The sequence below is a fragment of the Vulpes lagopus genome, chromosome X (assembly GCF_018345385.1).
Source record: "Vulpes lagopus strain Blue_001 chromosome X, ASM1834538v1, whole genome shotgun sequence".
Classification (NCBI taxonomy): domain Eukaryota; kingdom Metazoa; phylum Chordata; class Mammalia; order Carnivora; family Canidae; genus Vulpes; species Vulpes lagopus.
Window position 1 is genome coordinate 91,106,960 of NC_054848.1, and position 23,207 is coordinate 91,130,166.

The 23,207-nt window shown below is 43.0% G+C and overlaps 1 protein-coding gene across 7 annotated transcripts in view; it reads left to right on the forward strand.

Annotated features, from left to right (window-relative positions):
* LONRF3 (LON peptidase N-terminal domain and ring finger 3) overlaps positions 1 to 23,207 on the forward strand; it is a 39,291-nt gene that overhangs the window by 11,220 nt on the left and 4,864 nt on the right. For 2 of the 7 annotated variants that reach the window (XM_041740729.1, XM_041740731.1), the window contains 8 exons: positions 191 to 346; positions 2,443 to 2,701; positions 3,463 to 3,556; positions 13,594 to 13,708; positions 15,897 to 16,018; positions 17,893 to 18,051; positions 18,709 to 18,874; positions 20,096 to 20,245. In XM_041740729.1, coding sequence (XP_041596663.1) covers positions 191 to 346; positions 2,443 to 2,701; positions 3,463 to 3,556; positions 13,594 to 13,708; positions 15,897 to 16,018; positions 17,893 to 18,051; positions 18,709 to 18,874; positions 20,096 to 20,245 — 1,221 coding nt within the window. The remainder of the gene's footprint in view (positions 1 to 190; positions 347 to 2,442; positions 2,702 to 3,462; positions 3,557 to 13,593; positions 13,709 to 15,896; positions 16,019 to 17,892; positions 18,052 to 18,708; positions 18,875 to 20,095; positions 20,246 to 23,207) is intronic. The other 5 variants (XM_041740732.1, XM_041740735.1, XM_041740733.1 and 2 more) reach the window with 3 other exon arrangements.

Below are 23,207 nucleotides of genomic sequence, written 5' to 3' on the forward strand. Positions count from 1 at the left end.
CCAGGTACCTCTGACGTATGCTGAATGGAGCCCCCCCTGCCCTGGTATGTTGGGATCTCTGGTTCCAGGCTGCCTCCCTGGAGTTTCACCCTGCAATTCATGTCCCCTGCCCCTTCCCTCCCCTCCCCCCCCCCATCACCCAAGCACCTGTAGAAACTTAAGTAGTGAAGTCTTCTGTTTTATGTCACAGCTTCTCCTTAGTTTCTTTTCACCATCAGTCCCGGGGGATTCTCAGGAACATTTTCCCGATATCCTGAAGTTGTTGGCACCTCACCCTAGATTAAAGGAACACGTAGAATCAATGGCTACTGAAGGCACCAGTCATAATCTACCAAAGTTGTCACAGGTAAAACTCAACTCGCCCAGCTCGCTCGCGATGCTTCGTTTGGCTGTTGTGTGGGCAAACATGGGAGTGAGCCCTACCTCTCCTTCGGCTCCTGAGAAGGAAGAAATGGAGCCACTAGCGGTTGTGTTCTTTGCTAGAAGGTTCTTTCTTACAGATAAAACTGGATTTCAGACATGGTCCCGGGGGTTTTTGGATTCATTACCTTCATTTTTCAGTTCTTGGTCAGATCCAGCTGAGAGAGATTTGATAGAAGTAAAAAGGAGTTGGCCTGCTTCCCCTGGAACCATTCAGTCTGGGTGGCTTTATCAGCTTAGGGGCGGAGCCTGGGAAGAGGCCTAACAACCCCTCCTTTCCTGCTTTTTTTGTTTGTTCAAGCTGCTGGTCTTTGAGCACCAGCTGAGTTCTTTGTGCAGAGACAACTCCATTTGATCCCCAAGTGGAAGTAATTTTATATTCCCTCACTGTGTCTTACACATCAGTAGACTTCCAGTACATATTTGTAGTCAGGAAGAGGGAAGCAATTGGGGAAGCGTTAAGTCCTTGGAAGGAAGGACGGGCATTTATGCCCATTTTTGAAGACAGGGGAATAGGGAACCATGGAGAAATTGGCTCCAGGCTCTGGCTTTCCCAGAACAGGGCAAGTGGGCAGAAGCTGGGGCTCAGAAGTCCAGACGTGAAGGCAGGATTTAGCACTGAAAACCGAGGCACCTTGAGGCAACAGTCTACCTTCCATTTGTGCCATGTGTTCTTCCCCTGTATGGAAGCCCTGTGATCTCCATGGCTTCTTGGGTTCTCTAATAGGCAGGAAACTTACATTTTCCCTGCTTCTCTCCCTGCTCCTGAGAAGTGATAAAATGCAGGTGTGCCTGATTTAAAGGAGGGCTTGGGGGTGGGAGTGGAGGCAGATCTTCTGAAGTCAGAGACCCTTAGTGCATTTCAGTAATGTTTGAAATAATTAGTACATGATTGAGAGCATTAATAGTGAACTGAAGAAGTGCCTGGAGTGACTTCTCATTGCAGCTCAATCAGAAATGAGGTAAAATAGCACCCTTGGCTTTCCAGGGTGAGCCAGCTGGGGAGTGAGGGATTGGGCTGCTACACCAACTTTGCTTTGTGAAGCAGTGTACTCTCGTGTGGACAATGCCTGGGGCTCATGGAAAGTTGAAGGTGCAGCCCTGCTGGGGTGCTGCAAAACCCCTGAACTCCCCAGGTTAGATACTGTGAAAAACTACATCCTTCTTCTCCTTACCTCACTGTACTCTCCTGACTATACACTATTTTCTATCTACCATTTGGGGGGGTGGTGGCTAGGGGTTGGAGGGCAAGAAAACAACATGAGCATGTGGATCCGTGGACTATGGATTTAGAGTACAGTTCAGGGTTCTCCAGGTAAATCTGCACAAACACTCTGTCATTGGATTTATTTCCAGATCCATTGTCAAATACCCTCTCCTGGACAAAAAGTCTTGAAAAGGCTAGAGATAATGATTGTTTTCCCAAACGACTTGTATCTTTTTCAGACTTTTCACCCAAAATCTAGTCAAAAGAGTAGCTTGTCCCTAGTGCTTTGACTAGTATAACACGGAGCTCTAGAACCTGAGGTAACTCCACAGGCCTGTGAACAAACCTGTGCCAAAGCCTTAGCAAAAGTCCTTTTGGAGCTGGGGGTGGGGCAGATGGCCTGGAACGGCAGTGAAACCTGCCGGAAGGATTGAGTGATAGGATCTACTCTCACTGCATGCCTTGGTATCCCTCAGGTGGTAACTGGGGCAAGATTTGGCTAGGAGAGGGGTGGGTGCCACACTCTACATCTGTCCCCTTCACCACAGCCCAGGGTGTCTGTCCCCTACATGCCTTTCTTTCCTTGCCTAGGGAAGTTCCTCTGTTTCACCCAAGCCTAGCATGTCTTCGTTGCAGATGCCCTGTGGCCAGAAGTAGGAGATAGTCTTATCACCACACACACACCCCAGTTAAGCTGTGTGTCCACTCAGTGATCAGGGCTGTGGCGGTTTTCTCTCTGTCCCCGGTGGGTAGCAGTGTCAGAGAACAATGCTGGTCCTGAGGTGATACTAATATTTGGCTCTTTCTTCGTCCAGGAAAATCCGGAGCTCCCACACTGTTCTAGTCAGGAAGAAGCAGCGGCAGGGGGAGACTGCGGCAGCCTGGCAAACCCAGTTAAAGTAGAGGGGGAGGGGCAGCAAGGCGACCAGAAAGGCCAGGCAGGAGAGGAGAAGGGGGACGCTGCCTCTGCAGAAGCTATCTCTGCCAAGGCTGGCAAATGCCAAGAAAAGAAAAGGAAGCATTGTCAAACTGGAACCCAAGATCCAGAGGTGCCCACTAAAGCCTCAAAGCCAGGTACTGACTCTACCCAGGGAGAAAGGGGCTTGGATGAGGTGCCGGGGCTCACCAGCGTATGCGGGTTACTGAGCCTCCATTGGAGGGCTCTGGGTGTGCCACCTAGCTCTGGCACTCAGCTGTGCCACCTCAGGGCACTATGAAGCCTTTGTGAGAGCCTGCACAGTTCCTAGCATACTGCCAGGGCTCACTGATAATTAGTAAAAGTCAAGTCATGAGGTCAGGCCCCGTATCAAGTAATGGCATCTCATGCCCTTAATGGTATTACCTCCTTTCAGGCCCACTGGTCCCTATCCTCATCTCCATCTCAGGAATGGGGGAGCAGGGAGATATGATCAGGCCTCGCCCTCCTCCTTCCCAGCATGGTGCCCAGAGGTAGACATCAGAAGTGGCAGCCATAGCCTCACATCTTTACAGGACAGGTTGGCAGTGCCAGGATTCGGTACCAGCCTTGCAGGGCTGGCTTGGTCCATGGAATGGCAGCTACTCCTGCTGCTGTTGAGTGAGATGCCTGTTGCATTGGAGTCAAGTCCCCAGGGCTCTTAGACATTCCCTGCTCGCATTTCTCTTCCTGTGGGGCTGCTAGAAACCTCCTGAAGCCTTCTTCAGGGGATCCCATTCCCAGTGGCCACTGAATCTACTCTCTGGGAGGCAGGGTGAGAACGGCAAGCTAAAAAACGAATGCGGTTCTTTTGCCTCAGAAGTGTTGTCTGTGAAAGTAAGGTTGGTCCATCTCTGACTTACCGCTTTCTCAATCACAGATCCTCCTGCTGACCAGGAGGCCAGAGCTGCTGTCAGTGTTCCACTGCCATTGTTTGTTGACGCATCTGACCTTGAATGCGCCCTATGCATGAGGTATGTGATGGGTACTATCACTTATGCCTGAGGCATCTTCTTCTGGGGAGTCTGGGCCTTTCAGCCAGTAACCTCTTGTTCAGTTGGTTAGCACAGAAATGCACAGTTCTAACAGAATGAAAATCACTCTGTTGTTTGTCACACGGGCTAGCTTGTTTCCCTTGTTTACAGATTATATTACCTGCACTCCTGACTTGGAAATACCTAAAAAGTGGGAAGAAAATGGTCTGCTTAGAAGTCATAGACTGATGGCCACATCCTGAATGTCTTTAATTTGGCCTTCCTGAGATTTTTTTTTTTTTTTTTTGGTTGTTGTTAGATGTGAATGTTCGGAGATAGGACATATATTCTCCAGTTGGCCATGGTTCCCCTCTCTCCAGACTGCCTTACACCAGCCTGTATCTCATATTTGCATTACTTTCCTAGTACCTTGTAGGTATTTGAGTTCATGACCCTGGAACTAATCTCAACTACTGGATCAAGATCTCAAACCTCAAGGGCTCTTGTGAATGCCAAAGGCCTATTCTTTGGAAGCCAAGTAGAAGACTGATTTTTCATTTTGAACAATATTAGTAGTAGCCGTGTACTACTTGACCAGGCATCCCTTCTCTACCCAGTGGGGAGGCAAATTATCCACACACCTGCCCATGCCCTCAGAAAAAGAAGCTGGTGGGCTTTTGGGGGGCTGTGTGAAAAAAATTACTTTCATTTGTTTCATTTCACAGCTGTGACTTTGTGGCTAAGAAGAGGAGCTCCAAAGCCAGATGGCCTGGGCTTGAACCCTGGCTCTGCCACTTACTGGCTGTTTGACCTAGAGCAAGTGATTTTCTCTGCCACTGTTTTCTTGTCAGTAAAATGGAGAAGAATAGTACCTATCCTATGAGGTTGTTATGATTAATTGAGAGAATCTATTTAAAACACTTAGAATAGTGCCCGACATATAGTAAATACTCCATAAATATTAACTTTTTCTAGGCCAGAGATTCTTTAACTTTAGGCCCACGGATGCTGAAGGAAGTTCTGTGTATGGATTCTAATAGATCTGTGAATTCCCTAAAGTTTTATGTAAAAATGTGTGTGTGTGTGTGTGTGTGTGTGTGTGTGTTTCCAGAACAAGGTCCACAGATTGCAGTAGATTCTCAAAAGTGTCTTTTTTTTCCAAGATAGCATTAAAAGAAGACTGAGGTATTTGCATAAAAGTTGTTAAGATGGTTGGCCCAAGAGATGTCAAGAAAAATCTTGTGATCTACCACACACTGGGATCCAGCTTCCCAAGAATCCTGAGATGTTTTCTTGCCCTTTGCAAGCATGTATGCCTTCCATATCAATCACATGCATTTGTATTTGGAAGGACTTTTCTTGTCCACATGAAAATGAGTAAGGTAGCCATTACCTGGACATGTACTTTTTCTTTCTCTTAAAAAGAAATTGAGTTGTCAGATTGGCTCCTGAGCCCAGGCAGACCTGAAAATGAACAGTTTGGCAGATGGAATGCAGTAGCACCCAAAGAAAGCCTTCCAGATACAATCGGGAGTTTTAGGTGGAGTGAGTGAGAGTGGGGTGGACTATATAACCAGGTCCCTTGACCCCTCACAACAAAGCAGCAGGTGGGTCATGGTGGAGCCAAGGTAAGAGGCAGAGAAACTCTGCTTCCCAGCAGAGAAATGGGCCTCCACCATCATGCCTCTAAGCCTGCAATGTGAGCCACAGTCTTTCAGGTGTCAGACTTTGCCACACTTGGTTTAGCTTGTTCAGAAAGCCCAAGTCTTTGCTGGATGTATCCTCCTTAACACTACTCCCAACATCCAGCCAACACAAAATCAAACACACAGACTCATCCTGTTTGTGTTTTCACTGAGGGCTCAGAATCCTGGGTTGAAGTTCTTTTGTTCTGTTTCCTCTGATTTCTCCCTTTCATCTTGTTTGTCCCTGATCTCAACAGGGGGCTTCAGAGAAGGGTTAGAAATTTGCTCCAAGAAATAAACACCAAGAGGATAAGACCCCCTTCTGGTTTATTCACCCTGAGTTTAAAAGCCATTATTTCCCTTATCCTGCCCCTCTGTTCTAAGTGAGACTTCAAAACAAAAGCCCATCTTTGGGGTAACTGTTGTATAGGCTGGTAGGTTATAGGGGGACTCTAGCTGCTTTAGGGAGCAAAGGAACCCGCCAAGTCCAGAGAACATTTCTGACCTCAAGGCTTTTAAAACTGTAGACCTTGATCAGAGGAATGTAATTCCCCTTCCAACAGGGTTTGTCTGTAAGGCAGAAATCAGCTGTTGAAAGAGACTATTTCATATACATGCTTCAGTTTGAACACAGTCTTGACAAAGTTCCTGTATCCACCTCTCTAGTACTTCCCCCCCCCTTTTTATTGTCATTAGGATTATTGTCAGGTTCTATTATGACCCTCATGTGTCTTTTGGGGAGAGGGTTGAGATATTTTCAAACCATCTGTTGGGTCATGAAACGAGACATTTGTATCTCCTGTACAAATTTCTAGAATGAAATCTGATCCTGTGGTGCTGCATTGGTAGAAGACAAGTTGGAGTATGAAATTCATCTGACTCTAGAGAGAAACTCAGGAGCAACTTGTATGTTTTTCAGGGAAAAGGGTAGGAAAAGTGAATGGGACAAGAACTGGAGCATGCATTAATGAGACACTCCAATCTCCAAGTCCCCCTGGCTGGATTGGGAGAGCTCTGTTGAGGGAAGTTGCTCCATAATTCTAATCCTTTGGAACTCTGCCCCTCAATCTTTTGTGACTGGAAACCTTCCCTTGAGATTTACCAGCTGGATACTCTTGACACTGGGGACCACCTCTGGAGCTGTTGTGGAACACCACCTTTGGGGTGACAAGGATATTTTGAGATGTGGAACAAGAATGTTTGATATTTGAACCACTTACCTAATGGCCCAGTGACCTCCTTGTCAATTGAAATGAAACTTTGTATTTAACCTAGTTTTAGCTACTCAGATAGCTGGGTATTAAGGAGGATCCCCCCCACACTGTCTCTCTCCTTCCTTCCCTCCCTCTCTCTGTCTTTTTCTTTCTCTTTCTCCACCCCCTCCTTCTTATTCCCTCTTCTCTCATTTGATAGCAGCAAAAGAACACAATACAAGGATGTAACTGGTGGGAAAAGATAGCTATTTCCAGACAAGCCAAGCATTTAATCCGGGCTGACATCTAACTGAAAGCATTTATTATTACTATTGTTTACTCCACCATTTTGACAATGTAAAATGCTTTCTTGTGAGAAAATCTGTGTCTACTCTGATTTATAAATGCCTCCCTGAAGTGTTTCCTGCAATCATTACCTAAAGTGGTAAATAAAAGGGAGAGAACTTCAAGTATATACCTATTTCTAGCTCTATCTATATATACAGAGTTCTCTCTCTCTCTCTCTCTCTCTCTCTCTCTCTCTCTCTCTCTCTGTCTTTCTGGGGTGGGGAGAAATGGAAGGGAGAGAGAGAACTGTGTTGTCTGTATGTGTGTCTACACATGGATGGATGCTGTCTGTTCTAAGAGATGTGCACACTGTTGCAGCTGTGTCATATAGTGGAGAAGGAAGATGAGCTTGGGAATCAGGTGTGACTTCATACCCTAAGCCCTGCTACTTCCTAGCTAGATGTGTGACCTTGGGCAAGTCATTTAACCTGTCTAGGTCTTATTTTCCTATAGTAAAATGGAACTAGTCATCATTATCACCTATTAACATATGAAGTTAATTTATTTGAAAAACAGTATTACACACACCCAGAATAGCAAGAGAAATATATTCCACCTGTTTCTTGTCACTTTACTCCATCAGCCTCTGTAGAGGAGCAAAGTAGCCCTGAATATAGAAGCAAATTGAGACTTGAATGGTGATATATTCTGAGCATCTGAACTTAGAACTATTTCAAAGCAATCATTATACAGCATCTGTAGCAGTCTTCTTGTCTGTGACCACTCAGATCAGGGGCATTTTAATCACAATTCTTGCTAAGAGTTGCTGTTTCCTTTTGTGTCTGTTTCATTCATCTGCTCATTAAATGTCAGCTTTCATTGCCGTTGATTAGCTAGTAATATCACTGCTGTTTTATAAAAGGCCCAATTTTGAAGTTCTCAGGATAAACAATTTAGCAGGTACGGATTCCTCAATCATCATCATCATTAGTGTCATTGACTAATGTGTAACAAGTTTTCAGATTCATAAGACTCAAATTACTGAGGAAGTGAGATTTTCTGATTTGGCTGCTCCGGTAGATCACAGCAATGGTTTCCAAATCAGCCTGCAAGTCACACTTGTGAGACACATTCTAAATTGTGAAATATACACAATGGAGAAGTACGTAAAATTAAAAATGTATTCTCTTAACAAGATATTGTAAAGAGGATACTGCTGCAACCATTCTCAGTTCAAAAAATAAAACATGGCCAGGATCCCAGAAGCCTTCCTTATGCCACTTCTGAATCATGAATCCTTGCCCTTTGCCCTCCAAAACCACTGTCCTGACTTTTTTCTTTTTAAAAATAGTTTTACCACCCATGTATGCATCTCTAAATGGTGTAATTTAGTTTTTACTAAAAACTTTATATAAATAGAACTATCCAGAACACAGTTCTTTTTGTTCTGGCTTCTTTTCCAGAGTATTAAGGTTTATTCATGTTACTGCATATTGGTGAAGTCTGTTTATATTTCATTCACGTAGGGTGGCCCATTGTATGAGTCTACCATAATTTCTTTACCAGTTCTATCATAAATGGATATTTGAGTTGTTTCTAGTTTGGAGCTATTACAGACAACGTTGCTATGAGCAGTTTTTATGTATGCTGGTGCATATAAATCTTTGCCCATCTTCAATTGGGTTATCTCTCTTCTTCTTACTGACTTATAAGGGCTTTATGTATGTTCTAGATATTAGTCCTTTGTTAGTCATGTGTACTGCAAGCACCTTCTCCCACTTGTAGCTTGCCTTTTTGCTCTCTTAATGGCATATTTTAATGAACTTATAAGTTGGTTTAACGTAATGGAAATTATTAATCTTTTAATTTATTTTTTAGTGGGGATTTTTTTGGTGCACGTCTTACCTAAGAAATCTTTTTTTTTTTTCTTTACCTTGAGATCACCAAGATATTCTATTGTGTCTTTTATAAGCTTGACTGTTTCACATTTACCTTTCCAGCCCACATGGAAGTGATTTTTGTGTATGGTGTGAGAGACAACCCAACTTCACTTCTCCATATGGACAGCCAGCTATCCCAAATAGCATTTATTGAGAATGCTATTCATGTATTGAAAATCCCCCCTCTGCTTTGAAGTGCCACAGTTGTCATAAATCAAGAATCTGGGTCTGGGTCTATTTCTGGGCTTTCTGTTCTATTCATGGATCTATTTGTCCTTGTGCTAGCACTACACTGTTTTAATCACTAGAGCTTTATAATAAGGTCTGGTGTCTGGTAGAGCAAGTCCTCCCACACTGCTGCTCTCAGAAGTGTCTCGGCTCCTCTTGACCCTTTGCCTTGCTTTTATACAGTTTAGAAATCAACTTGTCAAGTTCCATAAAAACAAGTGAAATAAGCCTCTAGGATTTTTATCAGGATTAATTATTAGGTCTTCTTTACTTCCTTTCAATGAGGTGTTTATAGTTTTTTCCAACAGAGGTCTCGTACAACTTTTGTTGGATTTATTCCTGGTGCTTGGTTTCTAAATACAACTGTAAATGTTACCTTTCTTAAAATGTGGGGTTTTTGATGTTTTTTGCTGGTGTATAGAATATAATTGTGTGTGTATGTATATTTATCTAACATTCTGGCTAATACTAGCAATTCTCATGAATTCTAATAATCATTCTGTAGGTTTCTTAATTTAAATTTTTATTTATTTATTTTAGAGAATGGGGGTGCAGGGGAGGGCAGAGGGAGAAGCAGTCTTTAAGCAGTGAGTGCAGAGCCTGACACGAGGCTTAATCTTATGACCCTGAGATTAGGACCTGCACTGAAATCAAGAGTCACGCTCAACCAACTGAGCCACCCAGTATGCCTTGTAGATTCTTTTAGATTTGACCAGTTCACCATCACACCATGTGTAAATAATGACAGATTTGGTTTTTTTTTCATTCTAAACCTTTCCTTAGTACACTGGTTAGGACCTCCATCATAGTGTTTTTGAAAATTAATTTTACTTTTGGCTGATTTAATAACTAAAATTTATTAATTCTGTTAAATAAATGAACTAGTTTCTAAAATAGGAATATAACATTCAAAAAGTAGAAAAGGTGAATCTATCAAAAGTCTCTCCTGCTCCAGACCTTCATTTGCTTGTTTTGTTTAATTTTATCATTTTAACAATTTTTATTTGTACTGGTATAGACTTATTAAATATCACCTTTTCAATAACCTGTTCAGTGTCTATCCTGTCATCTTCCAGAAGTCAGATGCCTTCTTGTACTTGTCATATTGCCAGCACTTAGCTCTGTCAGCACACAGCATGTTTGCTGAATGAATAAGTAAGAATCTGTTTTGTGGATAGCTTGTCAAATCTAAACTGATTTATTTTAAGAAACTCTTTCTTTCCCACAAGATGCTTTCCCTTAAAATTCCACTAGAATTTTTTTTTAATCAAGAAGGAGGGGACGGGCGCCTGTGTGGCTCAGTCAGTTAAGCATCTGCTTTTTACTCAGGTCATGATCCTGGAGTTCCAGGATTGAGTCTCACATCAAGGTCCCTGTTCAGTGGGAGTCTGCTTCTCCCTCCGCCCCTCACCCCACTCGTGCTCTCTCTCAAATTCTCTCTGTGTCTCTCAAATAAATAAAGAAAATATTTAAATTTAAAAAAAGAAAGAGGGGAATGTGCAAGCAACTGCTAGTCTTTTATTGGCTTGTTAAAAATATCAAATCTCTGTCCCTCCCCTTGACTCACTGAATCACAAACCGTATCCAGTGGGGCTTCACCATGTCTGGTTTTAAAGCTCTACAGGTGGCTCTGATAATTAGGTTTGGAGACCAATATAGAAGATTCACCTATGGAGAGATAAGTAGGATTGTTTAATACAGTGATTCTCAATCCTTACTGCACATAAAAACCACCTAGGAGCCTTAAAAAAATTCCTGGTGCCTGGCCCTTACCCTGGACCAACTGATATGAGTCTCTGCAGGTGTGGTCCCTGGCATCTGTGGGTTTTTTTAATTTTTTTTTTATTGGAGTTCAATTTTCCAACATATAGCATAACACCCAGTGCTCATCCCACCAACTGCCCCCCTCAGTGCCCATCACCCAGTCACCCCAACCCCCTGCCCACTTCCCCTTCCACTACCCCTTGTTCATTTCCCAGAGTTAGGTGTCTCTCATGTTTGGTCACCCTCACTGATATTTTCACTCCTTTCCCTTTATTCCCTTTCACTAATTTTTATATTCCCCAAATGAATGAGACCATATAATGTTTGTCCTTTTCTGATTGACTTATTTCACTCAGCATAATACCCTCCAGGTCCCTCCACGTCGAAGCAAATAGTGGGTATTTGTTGTCTCTAATGGCTGAGTAATATTCCATTGTGTACATAGACCACATCTTCTTTATTCATTCATCTTTCGATGGACACCGAGGCTCCTTCCACAGTTTGGCGCTTGTGGACATTACTGCTATAAACATTGGGGTGCAAATGTCCTGACGTTTCACTGCATCTGTATCTTTGGGGTAAATCCCCAGCAGTGCAATTGCTGGGTCATAGGGCAGATCTATTTTTAACTCTTTGAAGAACCTTCACACAGTTTTTCAGAGTGGCTGTACCACTTCACATTCCCACCAACAGTGCAAGGGGGTTCCCCTTTCTCCACATCCTCTCCAACATTTGTTGTTTCCTGTCTTGTTGATTTTCCCCATTCTCACTGGTGTGAGGTGGTGGTATCTCATTGTGGTTTTGATTTGTATTTCCCTGATGGCCAGTGATGTGGAGCATTTTCTCATGTGCGTGTTGGCCATGTCTATGTCTTCCTCTGTGAAATTTCTGTTTATGTCTTTTGCCCATTTCTTGATTGGATTGTTTGTTTCTTGGGTGTTGAGTTTAATAAGTTCTTTATAGATCTTGGATACTAGCCCTTTATCTGATAGGTCATTTGCAAATATCTTCTCCCATTCTGTAGGTTGTCTTTTGGTTTTGTTGACTGTTTCTTTTGCTGTGCAGAAGCTTCTTATCTTGATGAAGTCCCAATAATTCATTTTTGCTTTTGTTTCTCTTGCCTTCATGGATGTATCTTGCAAGAAGTTGCTGTGGCCAACTTGAACTTTGAAGAAGTTCAAAAAGGGTGTTGCCTATGTTCTCCTCTAGGATTTTGATGGAATCTTGTCTCACATTTAGATCTTTCATCCATTTTGAGTTTATCTTTGTGTATGGTGTAAGAGAATGGTCTAGTTTCATTCTTCTGTATGTGGATGTCCAATTTTCCCAGCACCATTTATTGAAGAGACTCTCTTTTTTCCAGTGGATAGTCTTTCCTGCTTTGTCGAATATTAGTTGACCATAAAGTTGAGGGTCCACTTCTGGATTCTCTATTCTGTTCCATTGATCTGTGTGTCATTTTAAAAAATTCCCCGGGTGATGGTGAGGGCTGGTGGGGGGAGGAGCAGGAGGTAGGGTTTACAAAAGGACACAAGGAAATGTTTGGGGGTGACGGGTATGCTCGTGACCTCAATTATGGAGGTGGTTTCATAGGTGTGCACATATGTTGAAACTTACCAAGTTGTACACTTTAAGTATGTGCGGTTTATGCACGTCAATTATACATCAATAAACCTATTTAAAGAAAAAGCTCCCCAGATGATTCTCACACGCAGCAATGGTTGAGAATCATTGTTTTAACAGAAAGAGTATACGACTGGAAGGTGAAAGTTGGATAGACTTTCGTCTGCCAACAGATAAGCGACTTCCTCCCCCTCTGGACCTCAGTTTCATTCTAGTTGGTGGGTTCAAATTTTTCTGGAGTACTTTTCAAGCTCTGACATTTTGGTTCGGCTCAGCCTGGCTGTGTGGGCCAGGCTGTTGATGCACCTCCTGGCCACACGAGGGGGATGTGCAGCTGGCTGCCTCTTCCTCTCAACTGAACACTGTTGTGAGGTCAAAATAGGCTGGTCAGGCATCTGTCTTTCCCTTCTGCCTGTCCTTTGGTGAGAGCGAGCCCCACTTCTGAACCACCATCTTCAGCTGCCCTCATCCAGTGGTCCTGCTGCAGGTGAGCCTTTCTTTTTAAGCAAAGTAAATCTGTGAATCTCTGAATGTATAGAACAGCTTTTTAAAAGATTCCCCAGATTGCTTTGAAAATATCCAGCTCCTGCAAAGCAATGAAAGTAGGATCTAATTGAAGTATATGGATGCATACCTACATTTGTGTGTGTGTATATATATACATGCATACACACATGTATGTGTGTGTGTCAGTAAGCACATTGACAGTATTACTCTACTACCTCTAAGAAAATGATCCATTCATATAAAGGGCAGTTATGTGTGTGTTACAGGTACAATATTGAGATCCTTCAGGCAGTAAACATTGCTTAGGTGAAAAATGGAATCAAGGTTAGCAAAGAAGCTAAGTCTTTTTCCATTGTATATGTGATATAAAGTACATAAGTGAGTAAATGTGTGAGACAGAGTGTGTGTGTGTTTGTCTCTGTGTTTACATATCCTTAGGAGAACAGGTTGGCTAAATATTTTAGAACCTAATCTATTCAGACACTCTGGGCATTAATCTCTATTTTTCTGGGACTGGCAGGGAAAAACAATCTGGATGCCAGTCAGAAGAGCCTGACTATAACTGATGTTACAAAATGATCCAGCTATGTCATAAATATTGGTAAATGCATTATTTTAAAATCCAGGTCATAAATAAAAAAGCAAAAGCTTTTCTGAAGTGCAACAATAGCAGGAAGTTATTTTAAAAAGAAAAGACCCCTCTCCTTACACATACGGAATTTTCTAAATAATACTATAAAACCTTAACACTAAGCATCTCTGTCTTTTGTCTTATTCATATTTCTTCCATTTTGATTCCTAAATTTCAGATTATTCTATGAGCCAGTCACAACACCTTGTGGGCATACATTTTGCTTAAAATGCCTTGAAAGATGCCTAGATCACAATGCAAAGTGTCCGCTATGCAAAGATGGACTTTCACAGGTAAGACATTCTTTCTTTCTTGATTAGGTTAGCTTATTTGGAATTGGATACTAAAATGGTAGCCTTTTGGATCCCAAGCCAGTACACTGTGCTAGGACAGACTACTCCCTCAGACCATCTATCTATTTTTCCTGTTTTAGAGCTACCTCTCCCCTCTTCACCCAGTCCTTCAGGAAAATGAGGCAACATCTAGCTTTTTATGAACTGTCAATAGTGAAATCAATTTGTGGTGGAAACCAAAGTATTCAATTGATGACAAATAGGTATCCTGATGCTAAGTCTGTCATGGTACCTGCTTCACTGCAACCTTAGGTGAATCCTCTGTCCTCTCTGGGCTTGGACTAGATGAGCTCTGAAGTCTCATCATCATCATCATCATCATCAGTGTTTATTCTGTGGTTTGAAGGGATCACTCTCAGGTCCCCAGAAAAACCTCACAGATCTTCAGTGTGGTCCTTCTCCCCCTCCCCCCCCCCAGGAGCCACTGTACTTATTAGCAGATACTTGGCTACTTGGAAAGCTCGGTGGCTTCCAGGTCATCTAAAAGGAACCACACAGGCTGTCACTGTTGTTTTTCAGATGGCCTTGATGGAATTCCCAATAAAACAGGAATCCCTGGAAGTTCATCTTGTTTGCCCTCCCTTGGGGACTTATGCAGGACACATTACAGTCAATCTTAGTGTTCCTTGACCTCTGTTGTCCCCGAGAAGAGGTCAGACATGCAAGGCTATCTCTAGGTGAATATAGGTCCAGAGAAGTCCCACGTTGAGCTTTCCCAACACCCAAGCATTTGAACTAAGGAAATAGAGTGAAATAGTCATCCAGGATAACCTTGGAGGTATATGTGGACTTGGAGGGGAGGCTCACCATCACACCTTGCCTGGATCAGGGGGATGGGATCTGCTGGCCTGATTGTAGGTGAGGAGTCCATGGTCCTTAAAAAACACATTGTGTTGTGGTAACACTACAACACTCAAACAAGCAGAAAGAAGAAAAATCTACCCAAATGTTCAGCACCTGGAGAAAACCACTGTTAACATTTTAGTATGTGGCTTTCCTGGGTTTTTGTTTTAGCATCAGCAGAGGAGTCACCTCTTTCTTGGATTAGCTACCTCCTGAGTCATTGCTTTTCCCCCAAAGATTGGGGCTGGGCAAAGCAGTTCATCTTCTGTAGTCAGGTGATGGCAGTGACTGAGAAGGTGTCCTAGAAGCAGATGCTGTGGGGTCCCAGACTCAGGGACTAGAAGATCTTATTGTATGCCTCTGTGTATTGACACAGGGGCGCACTTACACTATTTCCAAGAGAGAGAAATATTTTATTCCAATCCTGTTCACTGTGGAATAGATACATATGGGCCCATACTGGGAAAGGAAAAAGGGTCTCAAACCAGCAATTTTATACTCAGGAGCTCCCCCTGCTGGATCTGTGTGGGTAGTGTCCATAGCAAGCAATTGGCAGATGTTTTGAACTCCCATTGTCTGGTTCATACAGTTGAATTCCCACTGCTTACAAATCCCTGGATACACATGAAGCAGGGGTGTCCAGAAGGATAGTAACAGTGACAAATATACCTGAGTTTGGTTCTGAATTCATGGTTTATAACATAATTTCAGTGATACCTAGATGATACATTTTTAAAACAAATAAACAAAATCACCAGTATTTAGCTGAAGTGCAAGGGGGGAAAATATTTAGATTGGCAATATCCAGAAGCCAAGCATTGGGGTGGGGTGCAGTGGGGGTGGGATAGGTCAGGAAAAGATCAGTGCTTGAAAATGGCTTTTTTGTTCCCTAAACCTTTTGACCACAGACTTTCAGTATATCTCAGATGGAGACCATTTTTTTGTGAGCTTGTAGATGCAGTAAGCAGAAAAAGGAAAGGGAAGGGTTTCCTCCCCTTTTTGACAAGAATATAATCTCAATTTGGTGTTTAGGAAAGCTGTGAGATTTTTTAAAACTTCAATGCAGGTCTTTTTCCCTTATTAAAATATTTTTGTCTAATTATAAAAGTAATTAGTTGCATGTAACATCCAGAGAATATACACATTATGATGTTATTAGCTGCTAATGTGTGGGTCCAAGTTACTCCAATATGTGGGTCACTGAACTATTCTACTCATTATATCAGAAGTGCTTTGTGGTTTTCCAATGACTGCATAACATCTCATTGCCCTGTTCCCCCTATAGTGCTTGGCATCCAGAAAATATAGCAAAAATGTCATAATGGAAGAGCTAATAGCTAAATTCCTTCCAGAAGAACTCAAGGAACGAAGGTGGCTTTATGAAGAAGAGATGGAAGAACTTTCTAAGTATGTATATGCATGTTTCTCTTTTTTCAGTTTCACTCATAGCAGGTCACAGAATTGAATGTGCACATTTCGTACTAACTTCTCACTTGGCAATATCATGTTGGTAGCTTGACATTGGCCTTGGTGAGAGTATCTACACTACAGAAATTGGCAAATGCTATAAGCCAGAGCTTTACCCCCCACCATAAGCCAGTTGTTCAGTGCTTACCAGCACACCACTGAAGAAGCGTAAGTCAAACCACAGACCAGGTCACATCTTGGCCCTTGTAACTGGGTGTTGCTGGTAGCAGTAAATTGGAGTAGCTAAATCAGGGGAACTTATGGAGCATACAGAAGACTGCAAATACATTAGAAGGTGCTATGAGGTTAAGAACTTTGGTGCCAGGCATACCTGGGCTTTTGACCCAGTTTTGCCACAAAGTGAGTATACTTCAGGGCCTTAGGCAAGTCAGTTGACCTCTCTGGGCCTCAATTTCCTCATCTGTAGCTTGGGAATAATCAGTTCTTACCTCACGGACTTCTTATGAAGATCAAATGAGCTGGTGCACGTAAGTACTTAATCAATGGTAATAGTGAGACTGCTGTTTGTTCTATGCCTCCTCTGCCAGGCACATGGGAGGTGAAGGGTAAGGATGGGAGATGGAAGTAGGGCTCCAAGCTTTCTGCTTGTCTCGAAGAATAGCTCACTGAGGAAAAGCAGGAGGCAGTCTCTCACTTCTGCCTCTCCTACTGCTGCCCTTCCACCTCCCAATCCCTAGTGGAATCCTCATAGCATTCTGGGGGCAAGGTTCCCGATGGCAAAAACTGCTCTGGTTTTCTGCCCACCCTGTAGAGAACATTTCTAAACTGCCCCTGGTTAATTTGAGTAGGCCTCTTATTTCAAATGATGTTTGCTTGGGAAGCTAAAAATTAAATCCTTTTTTTTCCCATTGACTTATATAGTAGATCTACTCAGGGCATCTTTATTTTTGATTCTTAAATTTGCCTCGCGTCTCTCTGAGCCCTTTTCTCCAATATCATTTAATGCCTTATTAATAAACACTGGGAGATACCAGAGGAATATCTATTTGAAGAAATCCTAAACTTAATCCTTTGGGGATTTGGGCAGATGGTCTTATATCTATTGATAGTTTCCAGTATTGGACTTACCAGACAACAAAGAAAACAGTGATTCAGGAGGAGCTTGCCCAGTTGGTGGTTTCCCATCAGACTGGGTGTCTACATCTTCATGGGCACTTGCTGAAGGGCAGACTCCTGGGTCCTAACTCCAGAGCTAATATACCAGTATCTCTGGGGGTCCTGTAACCTGGTTGTCTGGATTTAAGGGCCCCTGGTGACTCTGATGCACGGGAGTGTTTGAGCATCACTGGGCTAGATTACACTTGCCCCTCTGTTGCTCCCGTCTCCTTCTAGCTGAGCCTGCCAAGAAGATCTCCTGGGGGCTTTGCAAATTTGAAATGCTTATGGAGACCTTGCAGAGATTTTTTCCACCATCCTCCTGGAGAGCTAGGTCCACTTTTACCACCAGCAGGACACCTGAAGAGATAGTTTTGAGTAGAGAGCAGGAAAGAAAGAAAAAAAAATATGAGGTATAACTATCACCTACAACATGAAGGTACTATAGGATGTCTTTAGCCAAATTAGAACGTACAGGCTATCAGTTTCAGTCTCTCAGTACTCAGGCTAACCTCTGCATCAGGCAGTGGAACTCAGCCTGTAGTGTCGGTTGCATCACAGTATTTTTTTTTATCAGCCATCAAAACTTGAGGTCTTCTTGCCTTCCTGTGGGGGAACCACAAGGTGACGTTTGACCAACCTATCTGTGTTCTGCTCCATTGCTTTGAGAAATCCACGTCATTTGCTCTTCCTGACAGCTTAAATAAGAACGTGCCTATTTTCGTGTGTACTATGGCCTATCCCACCGTTCCTTGTCCCCTGCACATCTTTGAGCCTTGTTACCGTCTGATGATTCGTAGATGCATTGAGACAGGCACAAGGCAGTTTGGCATGTGCCTTGGAGATCCTGTCAAAGGGTAAGTGAGGACCTATGTGAGTAAAGGGAGGTTGGGTGCAGAGGGATTTGGGTTTACTTTGGGATGCTCCCAGGAGATGGAGAGGCACAGCTCCTGAGATTTAGCCAGTTCGTGACCATGTGTGTTTGTAGAGACCAGGGTCTCCCTGGCCTCTATTTTACCATGTAATATGCTGCCTACCCACATTAATCTTTTGTTAAATGAGGGGTATATACTATAAAATTTGTTTTACTGTAAGACTGTGGGCACTGGAGTCTTACTGCCTGGGTTAATATCCTGGCTTCAGCCTTTGAGCAAGTTTGACTTTGGGCAAATTACTTAACCTTTCTGTGACTCAATTTCCTTATCTGTAAAGTGGGTACAATAATAGCACCTACCTCATTGGGTTTGTTGGGAAGATTGGTGAGTTAATACACATAGAGCACTGAGCACAGTACCTAACACATAGTATATGCTCAATAAATGGGAGCAGTTATATTATTACATAAATATTTTTCTTTGCACAGGCACTGCCTGTTGTGTAGTTGCAGCTGTGGACCCCAGGACAGGCAAATAGGCAGAAGTCCCTTGAGGCACAGCCTAGGATTACAGAAATGGCTGGGGGCCAGGCCACAGAAATAAATGAAGAATTTAACTTTTTTACACATGCCTATTAAGCAGGTTCGCGGAGTATGGGTGTATCCTGGAGATCAGAAATGTTCAGTTCTTTGCTGATGGCCGCTCTGTGGTGGACAGTATAGGCAAGAGGCGCTTCAGGGTCCTCCACCAGGGCCAGCGAGATGGTTACAATACAGCCGACATTGAATACATTGAAGACCAAAAGGTAAGGGTGGCCAGTGCCAAGAATCCCAAAGCCAGGCTACCCTATAGCTTGGCACACAAAGATGTTTACAAAAGAATTTCTCAGCACTGTTGAGGGCCTTGGCATTTCTCACCAAATTGTTACAGCAACATTGAATGCTGCTGGATTGCTGTTCAATTGTAGAATGGCATCAGGAGCACCCTATGTCCAGGCTTTCCCTGCTTCATTGCTGAGTTGTATTCATGCATAAGAAATGCCAAGCCAGACCAACAATGCTGGGGCCCATTCAGCCTAGGAGTTAGGTCTTTGCCAGAGATACCAAGGGATAGATCTGGAGCGATGTCTATACATGTGCACTTTATTTATTGAGTTATTTATATTTTCAAACTTTTTCTTTGGATATAATTGTGGATTCACACATACATGTGTATTTTTAAAAAATATTATATTTATTTATTTATTTGACAGAGCACAAGCAGGGGAAATGGCAGGCAGAGGGAGAGGGAGAAATAGGCTCCCCACTGAGCATGAAGCCCAACGCGGGGCTCAATACCAGGACCCTGGGATCATGACCTGAGCCGAAGGCAGACTCTTAACTGACTGAGCCATCCAGGCACCTCCATACATTTGTACTTTTAAATGTGCAACCTGGTTAAGAGTTCTTCCCTATAACCCATCATCCTGTAAAGCAGAAAGACACCATGTCCAGTTAATTCTTGGTGTTCTGGACTAATGAATAGAAGAGGTAAATAACCCATGTTCATTTATATTTACATTCACTATACAGTATAAGATTAGAAAATGTTTGATCAACGAATGAATACATTTGACTTGCAAAATAGTTACACAGTGAGACACAGATACACTCATGTCTCTCTTCCCGTTGGACAATGGAAAAGCAGATATAAAACATGAAAAGGAGAGAGGCATAAAGCAGCATAAGCTAGTTTAACAGCACGCCTTCACCCAAGCCAGTTGGCATCTCTGGTTTTGTCTATCTTGCTGTTTCAGCTAATTTACCCAAAGGAACCTTTCTCCATCCTCTACCCTTGGCAGATGGGCAGTTACACACAGCCCATCCTCTGGCTGAGGAACCTTTCACACACCACACAGGAGTAGGCTGGGAGGGTGAGCCTTCCTAGAGAGGCAGGCTGGATTGCCCAAAGGGAGTCAGTGTCAGCAGCGGCTTTGGGAGCAGTGGAGAAGGTATAGAGCGCTTCATTTCCACTTTGATACTTTCAGGTTCAAGGAGAAGATTGTGCAGAGCTCATGGGATTACATAATTGTGTCTATGAGCAAGCATCATCGTGGTTTCATTCACTCAAATCGTCTCTGAAGAATCGGATACTCAGTCACTTTGGTCCAATGCCAGAGAAAGATGCTGATCCCCAGGTATATAAAGATGTCTCTTTGTAATGGAATGACCCCACCAGATGAGAGAGCCTAGGGTTTGGGATTAGACGGGTGCATGGTTGCCATTGGGCAGAGCAAGCGCAGAGAGGAAGATGATTCCAATTTGATATTGTTTGGCTGAGCAGTGGGCATCATGGGTAAGACCCAAAGGATCCCAAATCAGAATTGAAGTAATAAAGTAAAGTGGTAGGAACTTAGATCCAAAGACAGGTTTTAAGAAAGAAGCCAAGTGAGAGATTGGGAACACAGACACCAACAACAGAAGAACCTTCTGTGGGAGTCCAGATTCACACCACGGTAATGTGTGGGAGTGACAAGATTCATGCAAAGGCCAGACTTAAGAGAAGGGTATCCTGGGAGCTAAGACCAAAAGCTTCCACTTCTGGGGAGCTTCATAACCCTCTCCCCCATTGCTGCAGGAGCTTGGATATGGGACCAGCTACCTTACAGGATTCCAACTGCAAGACCACAGAATCTTTTCACACCTGGGTCTCTCCCTACGTAGCCCTGTAGGTCTAGACCCTTGTCATTGTCCTCATCAGGGGTGAGCCAGTCGTGAGCAAATAGACACAATCTTTAAATTTACCCTTGGCTGAATTATACTAGGAAGCAGTTCATTAGGTTCTACTGGATCAGTCTGTTTCCTGGGAGGACAGATCCATTTGAGATATCAAGTTGTAGATCAGAAGCTCTTCAGGGAAGTAGAGATAGTTAAGTTTCACAAAACTTTGCTTGCTTGGTATAAATCAGACAATATTCTCTCTAGAACAAGACTGGAGATAACCTAGTCAAATATTTGCCCATGATCACCTTTCCTACATTCTGAGCTGACTCCTCTACATCATCACTCCCTGATTTCCTTGATTCTTTACTTAACACTCATTTCTGACTCTTTTACAATAGTAACATAGAATATGTATGTTCTGATTTCCCTGCCAAGAGACTGATCCTTACCATTCTAGCTTTGTGAACTTGGGCTAATGAGATGTAAAGGGAAGTTCTATGTGCAACTTTTCTCAACCTTTCTCCCAGCTCTAAAATGAGGGAGGTAGATGAAGAAATCTCTAAAGTCCCCTTTTCCTCTTGCATCTGGGGCTATAAGACACCAATCTGTTCCCTAATTAGCTGAAACATCTCACTTTCTCTAGACCACAAAGGTGGCTCTTTTCCCCCATGCAAAGGCATCATGAATGTTGAAGGGAGAAAGGCCAGTCAGTACTTCCCAGTGACCTAGCTCCTGGCTCTGGGCCACTGTGACTCAGGACTACATCAGAGCTCTGAGCAAGCTCACGATCAAGTGTAATGTTCCCCTTCACCTTCTGGAAAGCATTCTCCCTCAGTCAGGCAGAAGGTAGCAATCAGCAATGATACAGCATCAAGAGAAAACACAGATGCCACAGAGTGATTCCTAAGGGCTCGATGACATAGAAAGCTGAAATCTTGGGTTCATTTCCTTTCTTATTAGAACTGTTATCATGTTGCTTTGGCAGCAGCAGCAGCAGCGAAAATAATAATAATAATAATAATAATAATAATAATAATCCAGTTTGATCCAGTCAGTGCTGCAGCCCCAGTGGTCCCATTAATAAAAATGTTCTGAGCCTCAGGAGTTTTCTCAGAAAGAGCCACAAGTATTAACATAAGCTTAAATATCTTTGTTAATAGCCCTGGGAAAGAAAGTTTATAATATGTCAATTTCACATTCAGAACTAATAATAGGAGGGAGAACCTGTTACAGATCACAGTGAGGGACAAAAAAGAATTCAAATGAAGCTACAGGCACAGAGAAGCCAAGAAAGCAGCAAGGTTTGGGGGAGAATTAGGTGAACCAATTTGGGGGAGAATTAGGTGAACCAATTTGGAGGCAAATAGTCCCACATGTAGGTGGTCTGACCAAAATGAGATTCTCTGTAGTCTAAACTTCTGAGAGTTGTGAGCTGAGAGCCCATTTCAGACTTTGTAGAAAATAAGTCGGTAGTGACTATATCATGTGCTGGTGAAGCTGCTGACAAGCAGAATTGGTGAAGAATTCATGTGGAATGGGAAAGCTCTTTATTAAAAAGAAACCTGGGAACAGAATACATTTCTAATGTGAAGGTGTTTTCAAATTGGACTTTTTGCAAAGTGGGATTGTTGTACTTTTGGGCTATGGATCATAAGCTTTGGTTTCAGAGGAGGAGAAGCTAGCTAACTGTGGCCTTCTAGAGTGACACGGTGTGTGTACTATATTGCCTTCGGCCAGAAGCAAGAAAATAAAGGGAGTTAAGAGACATACCAAGCACAAGGGATCATGGGAATTGAAGGCTCACATGTGGTGTGTGTCAGTCCAAAGAATCTAAATGGAATCTTCAAAGTAGAACAAATGGAGTAGTGAACATTCTAGCTCACAGAATCACACTGGCTAGGAGGTAGAGGGTATCTGTTAGGATATTGATTTGTTTACTTTGACAACTACTAAAAATAACTAGAGGTAGCTTGAGCCAGATAGAGGGCTAGAGCAGCTCTATTCGATGAGATCATTCAGAAATCCAGTCTCGTTCATCACAAAGCTCTACCATCCTTAGAATGTTGCCCCATCTTCCTGATAGAAGAAGGCTGATCATCACCATGTTCATGCTCTAGCTGAGGGGAAGAGAGAAAGAGTAAGGCAGAGGGCACATGCCCTGTTCCCAGAGCATGACCCAGAAGTTGCGCATAGAACTTCCCTTTACATCTCATTAGCCAGAACTTTGTCTCATCGCCTCCCCTAACTGCAATGCAGCCTTTGTTTTCTGCGTGGCTACATGACCAGCTCAGGCAAGGAGGAAGTAGACCTGGGGGGTAAATAGCAGTGTTTACCTTACACAGAAGCAGTTCCACCTGGGATATTTACCTTGTGGCTTGGGAAACCTGCAGACTGATCTCATTTCTGTGGGAATAGGATGAACCCATCGTGTTTTTC